Source organism: Lathamus discolor, chromosome 3 (assembly GCF_037157495.1).
Source record: "Lathamus discolor isolate bLatDis1 chromosome 3, bLatDis1.hap1, whole genome shotgun sequence".
In the NCBI taxonomy this organism is placed as follows: domain Eukaryota; kingdom Metazoa; phylum Chordata; class Aves; order Psittaciformes; family Psittacidae; genus Lathamus; species Lathamus discolor.
This window is the reverse complement of record NC_088886.1, coordinates 14,550,087-14,563,530: the sequence shown is the minus strand read 5'-3', so window position 1 is coordinate 14,563,530 and position 13,444 is coordinate 14,550,087. Positions and strand designations below refer to the sequence as shown.

The window sequence follows — 13,444 nt, the reverse complement described above, 5'->3', positions numbered from 1 at the left end:
TAAGAAAGGAAAAGGGAATGATTTGGGGGTTTCGTTTTTGAAGTTTGAATATAAAGTGCTCAGACTGAATCAGAACTAGTATGTGTGAATCTTTAGAATTAGCTGCCTCTTTCTCATACCTTCTCTTCTTTGTAACACTAGAGAGCCTCAAAAGGCTGGTATTTAAAGTGGTTTAATAACTTTTGAAAGGCTGGAGTGTATCTTTTACACAAAGATATCATATATGAATCTACCAATTCCTTTTTCATTATATAAATACATGTGTATTGGAAACAGCCTCAAAACCGCAGCGTCATATTAAACAATTACTCCACTGTTTAAAAAAAGAACTGTCTTCACATAGTCCTGTATAAGGAATGGGGAGTGGAGGGAGATCCAGGTCTCCCTGCTCCAGTGAATATATAATTACTATATGGCATGGAATAGATCCAGCAGGGCTGACAGAGCAATAGCAGTGAATAGCTGGTACAGAGGCTGGAGAAAGTAAGGGTCATAGCCTAGTCTGAATATTAAGTATAACAGAAAATTATTCCCATGCCTCCAACATCCTGGATAAATGCCCTGTCTGTGGGGATTTTCATTGTTCAGGTATATCCTTTCTGGTTTTAATCAGAAAAGCTATCCTAGTCAGGAAGCCTTTCCAGGTGAAAGTATAGTCTAAAACAGTAAATGTCTTTTAGTGCTAATGAGCTGACATTTTTCAACAAAAAAATGTTGGACAAAATTTTCTTGAATGCCCTGTCCTGATCTGTTTCATTTTACCTGATGCCCAGGTGCTATGTGAGCTACTGCCATGAAAGATGGACCATTTCCCTCTGAGCTTTCAAATGCTCTTTTGTCTTGCTTAAAAAAAGGGAGGGGGAGAGGAAAGAAAAAAAGGATTTCTTAGTTGCCAAATTTGACAGCTGTCAGCTACCTTGATGGAGCAGAATTAAAATATATCACTTCACTCAGTATCTTACCATTTAATTGTAATTAATTATGAAAGAAACTACAACTCTTCAACATGAGTGCAAATATTTTTATTTGCAGGCAGATGTTTTGCATGTTTTATTAAATTTTGTGTATTTCATACCATTCAGTGCTCAGCTAAAAATAACTATCATTCTGTAACTACACAGAGAGATTTTCGTGTAGTGTGAAGCACTAACATCATATTTACTTAAGGATAGAACATTATGTTACTCTTCCAGTATGTAAAATATGGACATTTAACAGTGAAATGAAGAACCTATTTTAAATATAGCAGTTGCTAAGCAATGTGCTATTAGCAAAGCTTCAACAGCTTGAAACATTTAGCATTTTAGGACCTACGTGCTCATTTTTACATTATTACTTAGTTTGCGAAATACAGTTAGTAATCCACAGAGAAGTTTGTAAGTTGCTTAGGCAATAGATAAGATTGTTTCTCAGTGCTCTTCTGGATCCTAATCTTAGGGGAAAGAACCAAGTAGTCATAGAATTGTTTGGGTTGGAAGGACCTTAATGATCCAGTTCCAACCCGCTGCCATGAGCAGGGACATCTTCCACTGGACCAGGTTGCTCAAAGCCCTGTCCAACCTGGCCTTGAACACCTCCAGGGCTGGGGCAGCCGCAGCTTCTCTGGGCAACCTGTGCCAGTGTCTCACCACCCTCACAGTGAAGAACATCTTCCTAATAGCTAATTTACATCTACCCTCTTCTAGTTTAAAGCCAGTACCGCTTGTTCGATCCTTACATGCCCTTGTAAAAAGTCCCTCTCCAGATTTCTTGTAGACACCGTTTAGGTATTGGAAGGCTACTGTCAGATCTCCCAGGAGCTTTCTCTTCTTGAGGTTGAACAACTTCAACTCCCTCAGCCTGTCTCATAGAAGACGTGCTCCAGCCCTCTGATCATCAGCTACTCTGGACTCACTTGGGTAGGGCCACATCCCTCTTGTCTTGAGGGCCCCAGAGCTGAATGCAGTACTGCAGGGGAGTCTCATCAGAGCAGAGTAGAGGGGGAGAATCACCTTCCTTACATGCTTGATGCAGCCAAGGATATAGTTGTCTTTCTGGTCTGCAGGTGCACATCGCCTTGGTCACTTTGAGCTTTTCATTAGCCAACAGCCCAAAGTCCTTATCCACAGGGCTGCTCTCAATCCATTCCCCACCCAGCCTGTACATGTGCTTAGGATTGTCCTGGCCCACGTGCAGGACCTTGCACATGGCCTTGTTGAACTTCATGAGGTTTGCACAGGTCCACCTCTCAAATCTTTACAGGTCCCTCTGAATGGCATCCCCTCCCTCCAGCATGTTGATCACACCACACAGGTTGGTGTCATCAGCAAACTTGCTGAGGGTGCACTCAATCCCACTGTCCATGGTATTGACAAAAATGTTAAACAGTGCTGGTCCCAATACTGACCCCTGAGGAATGCAACTTGTCACTGGTCTCCACTTGGACACAGCCATTGACGGCAACTCTTTGAGTGCTACCATCCAGACAGTTCCTTAACCATCAATCCATCCATCTTTAAAATCCATGTCTCTCCAATTTAGAGACAAGAATGTCATGTGGGACAGCATCAAATGCTCTGTGCAAGTCCAGGTTGTCAGTTGTTCTTCCCTCTTCTTTTATCCACTAATGCTGCAACCTTGCCATAGAAAGCCACCAAATTTGCCAGGCATGATTTGCCCCTAATGAAGCCATGTTGGCTGTCACCAATCACTTCCTTATTTTCCATGTGCCTTAGCATAGTTTCCAACATTATCTGGACACCAAGGTGAGACTGACTGGCCTGTAGTTCTCCCAGGATTTTCCTTTTTTTTCACCTTTTAAAAATGGGAGTTCTGTTTCACCTTTTCCAGACAATGTGAACTTCACCAGGCTGCCACGACTTCTTAAATGTGACGCACAATGGGTTGGCCACTTCTTCCATCATTTTTCTCAGGACCAATGGATGCCTCTCATCAGGCCCCATGGACTTGTGCACCTTCAAGTTCCTTAGAGGTTCTTGAACCTGATCTTCTCCTACAGCAGGTGATGCTTCATTCTCCCAGTCCCTGCCTTTCTCTTCTGCAAATTGGGCAGTGTGACTGGAGCACTTGCCAGTGAAGACTGAGAAAAAATAGTCATTGACTACCTCAACCTTCTCCATATCCCAGGTAATCAGGTCTTCCATTTCATTCTGGAAAGTGCCCAAGTTTTCTTTTATCACCAATGTACCTATAGAAGCTTTTCTTGTTACCCTGTCCAGATCTAATTCTACTAGGGCTTTAACTTTCCTAACGTCATCCCTGGTAGCATTGAGACAGTCCGCAAAAGGAACTTACAGAACCATCCTATCTCTAAGGAGTTAGGTTAACACACCGCATGGCTTTTCCCACCCTATCCTAAAATGCATGTGATTAATTGAACAGAGCTCCCCAGTCTAATTCCATTGGCAAAACCTCCTTATTGTTGACAAGATGATGAGGAAAGCACCAGAAAATTTCTTGGAATTTTCAATTGCTCTTACTCTCCTGTGAATTTCTTTACAAGAGAAATTATCTGGACCAATGTTGTGGCTGTGGGTTAGATCTAATCATAGGACTTGTACCACTCTAGAGAGCTCTGAAATCTTCCTTGGGTGCCTGCTGTATCTTACCAGCAAACATTACAGCTGTGAACATGGGAACTGTATCATGGAGATTGCCAAAACACAGCCACAGGAAAATTTCACTAACCTGCTCTAGACCACAGTGTGCATCCATTATACATGCAAGTGCTAATCTGCAGAGTGATATTCAGAGCAGTGTCCACTGTTGCCTGCAGATCCCTTGAGAATGCCACTCTCTGTGATGTGCAAAGCCTCAACAGGGCTCCTTTTAACATGAGTTCTGCAACTGGTTTAACGGAGCCAGAAGTCACTCCTAAATCCTTGTGACCCTTCACAAAGGTGATCTCCCCAAGAGAGATGTACCACTTACCATCTTCCCTCTAAACTCAGTCACAGATGTAGAATAAAACCAGCTCATCCAGATTTGTGGCTCCTTGGAGATTACTCTGGGTTACACAGATACATAAATGTAGATGCCCCTATCTTGAGAATCCTGATTTCATGGGATCGTAATAACTGCCCTTATTCAATGTCTATTTCACAGTTTTCTACCATTTATGCATAAATATACCACAGCATTTCCAGAATTTAAGAAAGCTGAAAACACTTTTACAAATATCTTTAAGGATAAATGATTCCCTGGAGATGCTATGAGTGGAGACTGTTCCTATATCAGCCCTTGTCTTTGATTAACCACTTAAAAAAGAAAAAAAAAGGGGAATAATTATTAAAATTAGTCCTGTAGTGCACCTGAGCACACTGACTGAAACCTGATTCCCACTGAATCTCGGGGGGAGGGAGGGCTGAGGATGCTCAGCACATCACAGAATTGAGCTTGCAGGGAGAAATTCGGAGGTTTCCTTTGTGAAACTGTAATGACTGAGTGCGCTGTTTGCCCAGTAGAAGTTTGGGGTGGCTTGTTCAATAAAATAAGAGAAAAAACGTATTCAGTTCTGGGCTTAGAATCTGTGCAATCCCCCTTTAGCCTATTAGACTTGCTGAGAAGCCCCTCTCAGGACTTGCAGCAGTTTCTCTGACTGCTCAGCCATGTAATAACACTGAAAACAAAGGCACAGGAACTTGCCATGTCACACTGTAATGTCATTATTCAGTTGATAAAACTGTGGCCCTGCCACAACATTTCACGCTTTGGGTTTGCCCAAAGCTGTGGAGTATCTCTGCTCATTATGCAGGTAACTTCTCCCCAAAGCCGGCATGTGGCAGCAGCAGTCCCCAGGCTGGCCCTTTCCAGGCCTGTGCAAAGCCCGTCCTGAGCTTGTTTTCACAGTTGCCTGCACATATTGTTCCACTCCAACTTACTGCCTCTCTGGAGACAGCGTGCCTTATGTTTGCCATTTCATTCTCATTCACCTTGCTTGTCACCTTAAGGCAGCCTTAATTATAGCATCATTGAAGGTTTATTCAACAAGATCTGAAGATTGTGCTTTAATTGCAAAAATGAAAACATGCGATTACAACCAAAGTAAGTATAAAACAGTATTTGGCTATAAGTAGCAGCTGAAGCTTTTTTAAATGTTTCAGTGCTTCTCATCCAGAAGCCCCTCAGTTTGTCCCAGCTAGAAGATTAGGGGATCCAGTATTCCTTGTGCCTATCTATATTTTGATGACTTTTACAGCCTACTATGTCCATTTCTGCTCATTTGAAGCTCAGTTTTGGATACAAATTCAAATATATTAAAAGTGGCTCTTTCTTTGTCTGGGAATTTTGGGTGACTTGATTTTCCATGCCATTTGTTGAAATACCTATGGCTCTTTGAGGATATTAGTTATATATAGGCCATTTCCCCTTACTTTAGTCCAAATTCTCGGTATTCCTACTCAGTTCAGCCATTCAGTGTGAATTTTTTCCTTTACATTTCTCAGATATAGCCGAGGCAAAGAACATGCAGAGTATCAGGTTGAAGCAGAATATGTTCAGTTTAGGATTCCTGTTGGATTACCAGTTTTCTCTAAAGGCCACACTTGGCACATTAACATTAGTTATTTTTTTGTCCTGAATTTACCCATGAGTTCATGTTACTGTTTTCCCTCAAATTTTGCTGCATTTCTGTGTCACTGAACAATTGTAATTACTTTGTTGTTACCTGTATTGTCCCATAAGGACAAAATGCAGTTTTAGAGGTCTCTAACTTAGGTTGAAAAGAAATAAAACCAACCACACTATGTTGCCTAAAAGCTACTATTTTAAGACACTGAACATTGTGTAAAGGCAGTCTATGCACTTTGCTATAGATATTTTTTTATTGATGGAGTGCTTCAAAATGGGGCAAAAAAACTGACTTAAGGCTTTAATAAATCTTAGAAATGACTGGGTATTTCAGAAGTTAAGCTCACCCTCATTACCCTGTAACACTACCTCCTGCGAGGCTACCTGAGACGTATTGTACTATAATTGTGTTCTGGCAGCTGACTCCGAGAAGCCGGTGTTAACCTCTCCCGTTCCCCCAGTACAGATTATTCCCATTAGAATGGACTGATGAATGAAAAGATCATAGTTAATGGATATTACTTTAATGTAGAGGGCCAAATCCTATTATTCTGTGCAGTGGATAGAGTAAATAGTATTTGTGTAAAGGAGCCCCACTGAGACAAAAAGAAATAGTTTGCTGCCGCAAGGCCCCATATCTGCCCCTCAGCACCCCCCATCCTTGCTCATGCTCAATCCATTGCTCAGGAGAGCATCTCCAGTTCTGCAGCTGGTTTATGTGGCCAAAAGTTAAGAAGGTTTGGCCCATAAAGCTTCTTACAGAGCCTATTAATGGCAAAAAGAAGTCTCTCATTGACATTAGTGATTCTGATGACAGGCCAGCAGAGAGGAAGTTTGGTCGTGTGGTTTGTGCTGTGATCTTGATAGCTCTTTTCTGTAGCTGTGTGTATTCTCCATGCTCATGGTACTTTGATCACATTTCACCCTCCCTTTTTCAGATTAGTAAATACATTAGGTAGGTTATGCAGATTACAGTGTGTGCACTAAGTTATTTGATATATTATTCACTAACAAATATAAGATAAAAACTAAGTCTGCATATAATTACTCACAACTGCTGACTGACTTATAATTAATTTTGAAAAATTGCTGGTTTAGAAGATATTATAGATTACAATTTTAAATATAAGGAGCTTCAGAATAGCTCTCACGATCAGTGCTAGTACAAGGTATTCAGTGAAGGATTAATTCCCTAAACTGCTAATCAGCTCTATCTCCTGTCTTATCAAATTGTAAATACATTATGCTGTATTAAAGTATGAGCATGCAGCTAATTAAAACAGAGCCTGCATTTAATGTCACATACTCCCCCCTTGACACAACAAAAATGTTCTGAGGACATACATAAGTGTTAACAAATGAAAGTGATTCTTTTTAATGTGATGCTGTGCTCCTACACCAGCCTTTTGTTTTCATTTCAGATGGTTGTGGGTTGTGGGTTTTTTTTTAAAGAGGGAGGGAGGAAAACCACACAGTCTTTCTGGAGAAACAAGTTGGGAAAGGCATTAATTCTATTCAGTCTACAGCTGGAAGCCCACAGGAACCAACCAAGGGATTACAACCAAGGATCTACAAATAGTATCTGGATGACATCCAGATAAAATTTGGTTCATTTGCTAACATTTTTAATAGATTCTGATGTTAAATGCTGCAAAGCAGAGTAAGATTTTTTTTATTTTTTTTTTTTAAGCAAGAAAGCAAACCCATCCACACTGTTAAATGAATGCAGTATAAATTCAAATGAAAGATCAACGAAGCCTAGCTGGGCAAACAGAAGTTCAGAACTATAATTGAGCATCATTTGCAAAACTGTGGTTTTTAGTTGCTTTTTTCTATTTGAAACTGAAATAAAGTAATGCCATTTTAAAGAAGGCAGGAAAAAAAATACTGAAATTATTCACCTATGAAACAAACATAAAATAAAAGAGAGAATACACAGCAAGAAGCCTTTCAACGAAAGTTAGTTCTTAAAAAATTCTTTGTGTAAACCTCAAAGTTTTCTTGTGCCACTTGAAAGTTTTCACACCCCAAAGACCTCAGAACATATGTTGTTATTCAGCAACAAAAGACATACATTTTGTCAAGCTCTACACAATATAATAGAAAATCCACAGGGAGGAGGGGCTTTTTTGTTTTCTCCATTTCCCTTTTTCCTTTCCCTTTTTCCTTTCCCTTTTCCATTTCCCATTTTCCTTTTCCCTTTTTCCTTTCCTTTCCTTTTTCCATTTTCCATTTTCCTTTTCCCTTTTTCCTTTCCTTTCCTTTTTCCATTTTCCATTTTCCATTTTCCTTTCTCCTTTCTCCTTTATCTTTTCTCCTTTCTCCTTTCTCCTTTTTCCTTTCCTTTCCTTTCCTTTCCTTTCCTTTCCTTTCCTTTCCTTTCCTTTCCTTTTTCCTTTTTCCTTTTTCCTTTTTCCTTTTTCCTCTTCCCTTCCCTTCCCCTCCCTTCCCTTCCCTTTCCTCTCCTTTTTGCTTTCCCTTTTCCTTTCCTTTCCTTTTTCCTTTCCTTTCCTTTCCTTTTTCCTTTCCTTTTTTCTTCCCTTTCTCTTCACATTTTCCTTCCCTTTTTCCTTCCCTCTTTCCTTTCCTTTCCTTTCCTTTCCTTTCCTTTCCTTTCCTTTCCTTTCCTTTCCTTTCCTTTCCTTTCCTTTCCTTTCCTTTCCTTTCCTTTCCTTTCCTTTCCTTTCCTTTCCTTTCCTTTCTGTCATCTCTAGTTAAGGACAATAATCTCAGCAGAAAATCAAAGAGATTTACCAATAATATCAATAAACATTTGCAGACCATTTATAGTGATACTGTTGAGATAAGGTGGCGTTACAGCCTTGTTTGATCAATGTTTATTACACGGCTTATATTTTCTTCATAGAAGTGGAACAGAAAAGAGCAGGGGTTTTCTTCCCCCAGCACTGGATTCTATAGGTTTCAAATATACAGAAACTTCATCTGATTTGTTTCATTTCATAGAAACATAGAATTATAGAATTGAATTATAGAATCATGGAATCACAGAATAGTTAGTTAGGAAAGGACCTTAAGATTATCAAGTTCCAACCCCCTGCCATGGGCAGGGACACTTCACACTAAACCATGTCAAGCAAGGCTCTGTCCAACCCAGCCTTGAACACCACCAGGGATGGAGAATTCACAGCTTCCCTGTGCAACCCATTCCAGTGCCCAGGAATTTCGATGTGTATCAGCTCCTGAAATTCAAAAGCATCCTTTTTTGAAGTAAAAGTTCCTTTCTTCACCCACCACAGGTTAATTTGTTGGCTTTTGGAGTGATTATTTATAAAGTATTTCGACACACTGCAATGTTAAAGCCAGAAGTTAGTTGCTATGAAAATATAAGGTAAGTATGCCGATTAATACAAATTCTATATTCTCTAAGTTTAAATACAGCCAGAGATGAAAGTAAGCCTTCAAAAGTAACAGTTTAATCTTCTGGAGGATTTGTAGAAAAAGAAAGATTATTTCTTTTTCTGTTAAAAGGTATATTTTGCAATCTTTATTCCCATAGAGCAATACCTTGTACAGTAACACTGGGGTTGTGTGAGAGGTGTACAAGGAATACAAGTGGCCCATATCAAACAGAGGGTAAAGACAGATGGCAAGGTTAAAGAAGTAATTGTCCTTTTTTTTCCTTAATTACTTTCCACAGCCTCTATGCAAGCCAAAAAAGATTTCAAACCTTATGCCTGAATTGGGATAAAAATATTTGCCTTGAAGTAACAAGTAATTTGGTGATAAGACAATCAAACCATTCATGTTGTTTGTAAAAAGTCCACAGTAGGACATTGTACTTCTGTGGTGTTAGGGAGTATGGTAGGATTCTCTCCAGGATTTTTACTTTGCATTCTGCTATGATTTTTCCATCAGCTCAGTCTCTTTAAAACTGATTTATAAAGACCTTGAAAACCGTTTGTGCAGGAAAAGCTGAAGTGTACTACAGGGAACATTGAAAACAACTTACTGTTTGTGTTGCTTAGGAACACTCCTGCAGTTTCAATGCATTGCACTAGATTTATAGTTAGGATTTAGCAATTGTTTGATTGATTACTTTTTTGTATTCCTTACCCTTCGTAGCTTCATGTGGTGACCTGTTTTTAACGAAGATGAAAATTATTCATTTTCTGATGAACAGTGCTAAAAATGTCTGTTGTTCAATGGAAGTCCTGCAAGGACTGGTCTAAGAGTGTATAAGAAAGTAATCAGTAGCTTCATTTCCAAGACAACATGCTGTAATTTGCTCAAGTCTGTAAGCAAAAACAATTTTTTTTTTATTTTTTTTTAAGAGAAAGAATGAAAGAAAGTAAGTCTAGTTTTACAGCTGGAACCGTCTTCTGCAGTGAACCTGAGAGGCAGCCTGGGAACCTTTTGATGCCATGCACATGTACTGACCTAAGAGCACACTGTACAATTTTCTGGGTTATTTTTTGAGGAAGATAAGGAGGTGGAGGAAAAGGGGGGGAATGCTTCATAACAGACATGTGTTTTTCCTTGGGGTATTACACTAACAGTAGATTTAAATCAAATCATATGGTGCTGCAGTACACCAGAGAAAACGTATCTGAAGATTAAAGAAGCCAGTGTTTTAGGGCCCTCCAGTTCTACTTTCCTCTTCAGCAGTGATTACGTGAGCTTATTCGTGCCACAATGCTACAGCACACCCCAAAGAACAGACCATGTATTTGCATTTCTCAGGACTTTGCAGATATGAAAAAATTGCCTAGGCAGCATTTACCTTCCAAAGTGGTGAAAGAAGGAAAATAGCACTTGCCCACATGCTGTTCACAATGCTTCCTTCCTGTCTAGATCCTGTGCCCGAGGTGCTCTTGCTCTCCTGTTCCTCCTTGGGGCTACGTGGATCTTCGGAGTCCTCCATGTTGTCCAGGGATCCGTGGTTACAGCATACCTTTTTACAATCTTCAATGCATTCCAGGGGATGTTCATTTTCATATTTCTTTGTGTGCTGTCTAGGAAGGTAAGTGTCCCATTCTTTGTGGGAAGTCACTCAGGCAGTCTTATGTACCTACAGACGCAGCTCCCCAGTCCTGAAGTGGAGTTGTGGTACAAATGTTTTATCAGAGCAAGGAAGGAAATCCTTGTGCCATTAATGGGGGAGAGAAGAGAAAATATGAAATTTTTTTACACCTTCAGTGGAGACAAATCTCTGATGAAATTTTACCTTCTCACATGTCTCTCCCCAGTTTTAAAACCAATATATGAAATATGGAAAAAGTGGTGTTTGTTTTTTTTTTTAAATTGTAGAACTGGTTATAGTGTCATTAACCCAGTGAAATAATGCAGTGTGTGCAATAAAACTCACTTGCAGCCTTTCCAGTGAACAGCAGGATTCACCCACACTATTCTGTGATAATACTTCCTTCATTCTGTCCTAAAGTCAAAACCAGCCCTACCTTAAGACATCTAGTGAGAGGAGCAGTACAAAATTATTTGAAAGACATAGAGATTTATTAATAAATATATAACCATAAACAACAAATCTCATATTTGAATTCAACATTTTTATTTCAGATTCAGGAAGAATATTATAGGCTGTTCAAAAATGTTCCTTGCTGTTTTGGCTGCTTGAGATAAACAGAACAAAAATATGCACGAGCATTTCAGTGGAAGAAGGAAGCAAGCTAGATGATGTTGTTATGGATATTATGGAAAAAATATGTTATTGTGAAAGTATGAAATGATACAGTGAGCAGGCATATCTCTTAATTGAATTACTGACTGGTTTTGTACATATGTGTGCATTAATGCAAAGCATTTATATTATGCTGTGTACAAACAGTATACGAAGCAAACTTGATTATTGCAAAACAAATATTTATGAAGACTGGGGAAAAAAAGCAAATTTCTGAAGAAGCTCAAGATTTTTATGACTTTCAGGTTTATGTTTCTAATATTAGAAATATCTGCAGTTTTTGAAAGCAAGATACCGAAATCTAACTGGCACAGCAGATTTTATGAATTGTCTTGTTGGTGAAACATGTTCACTGTATTTTTTGTAACAATGAGCTTCTTACATTTAAGTTGTATGTGGTCATCTGCAGGGAATGGGTTCCATTAAAGAGTCAATAGATAAAGATCAGCTTCAGCCCAGACTTTTGAAAACATTTCTTTTAATTTAAAGTAGATTAAAGAAAGAATTTGTTTAATATTATTCTCTTATCACTCTGAAATATATATTTGTATATTAATCAATTCTTTATTTTTATAACTTTTAAAGAACTGTTTAGATCTTAAGAGCTGAGGTCAGATCTGATACAAGAATGGTGGGACAGCCATTTTATAAGTGAAAGATTGTTTTGTGAATACTTTGAAAAAGATCTGGTTCTTGTTTTATTTAATTGCCAAAAAGACTGAGATCTGCTAAACAGGCACGATGATTTTGGAGGCTGTGGGAAGAAGATGCTTTCATAAGTTTGTCACTCGATAGTTGGAATCCAGACCTTGTAGCATTAAAGTAAAAGTGGTAGTAATCACCCATGCAGAAGAATGCAGATTTAAATTCAATGTTGTGTGCCTCCATACCAGGTAAAATTGTAACTACAGCAGTTTATTCACAGAATCTTTGAGTCAATCACTTGTCTTATAGAATAGTTAGGGTTGGAAAGGGCCTCAAGATCATCTAGTTCCAACCCCCCTGCCATGGGCAGGGACACCTCACACTAAACCATCCCACACAAGGCTTCATCCAACCTGGCCTTGAACACCGCCAGGGATGGAGCACTCACAACCTCCCTGGGCAACTGATTCCAGTGTCTCACCACCCTAACAGGAAAGAATTTCCTCCTTATATCCAATCTAAACTTCCCCTGTTTAAGTTTTAACCCGTTACCCCTTGTCTTGTCACTACAGGCCCTGACGAAGAGTCCCTCCCCAGCATCCCTATAGGCCCCCTTCAGATACTGATTCCTCTGAGGCTCCTGGTTTTGAAACACTTATCCTGTGTTTAACCTTGGGAGCACCCATAGATCTACTGAAATACAAACGGAGTATTTAAGGTGCAGGTTTTGCCAGATCAGGGCATAGATATGATGCATCAGCAGTTCTACCTTTCCCATCTGACTTACTTTAAAAGTATGCTTTAATTTCACCCTTTTAGCACCTAGCTTGTGTATGTGAAGTGCTGAGCAATCCTCAATCCACATTGCCTTCTCAGGAAGTGTCTAGGATCTCAGATGAAACCCAGTATTTTTACCAGTGAGGCACTGTAAATATGTAGTTTTTAATAAATCCCACTGTTGTGTTGTCTGCTAAAACAAAGCACTACTCTGAGATTTATTTATATTAAAGGAAACCTTTTGTTGGTAATGGTCTAATTTGTTTGTTTGGTTTTTATCTTTTTCCCTATACACAAGGCTTTCACTGTATGCACTTCAGTGATATGCTTCATTAAGTATATTCCATGTCTCTGACAAAACTTTGGAAACCACAAGAGAAGCCCTTTTTCTTGGGGAAAAAAAAATAATCTGTTGGTCTTTTGAATGTAAAATATGTGAATAAACAGATGTTCTTAGCTTGCACATTTTGACGTTTCCCTTTATTTAAATAAATATAATGGTGTAAGTTCTCATGGTTATATATTATTTGCCCTGAATTGTTTGCTGTATTATTTCCTTTGCTGTTGTGTATGTTCTTCCAGGTTTGGAAAGATACAGGTACATATTACTTCAAACAGTATTTTTAGAAGGATAGCTACTAATACATTATTTTTAATCTCCTGCAGAAATGTAACTATAGTAAGTCTGACTGGACAAAGAAGCATCTCTAGTAACTATATAATGATTTCAGCATGCTCAGTGAGATTGAAAACACTCCTGGAAAAGAAAATATATCATAAATTGTTTAAGTTACAATA

At 39.0% G+C, this 13,444-nt stretch overlaps 1 protein-coding gene across 3 annotated transcripts in view; it reads left to right on the top strand.

Moving 5' to 3' along the window:
- ADGRL4 (adhesion G protein-coupled receptor L4) overlaps nt 1–13,109 on the top strand; it is an 82,599-nt gene extending 69,490 nt beyond the window's left edge. For all 3 annotated transcript variants that reach the window (XM_065673664.1, XM_065673665.1, XM_065673666.1), the window contains 3 exons: nt 8,826–8,917; nt 10,381–10,549; nt 11,104–13,109. In XM_065673664.1, the coding sequence (XP_065529736.1) occupies nt 8,826–8,917; nt 10,381–10,549; nt 11,104–11,166 (324 nt within the window). In that variant the 3' untranslated portion in view covers nt 11,167–13,109. The remainder of the gene's footprint in view (nt 1–8,825; nt 8,918–10,380; nt 10,550–11,103) is intronic.
- The last annotated feature ends 335 nt before the right edge of the window (nt 13,110–13,444 follow it).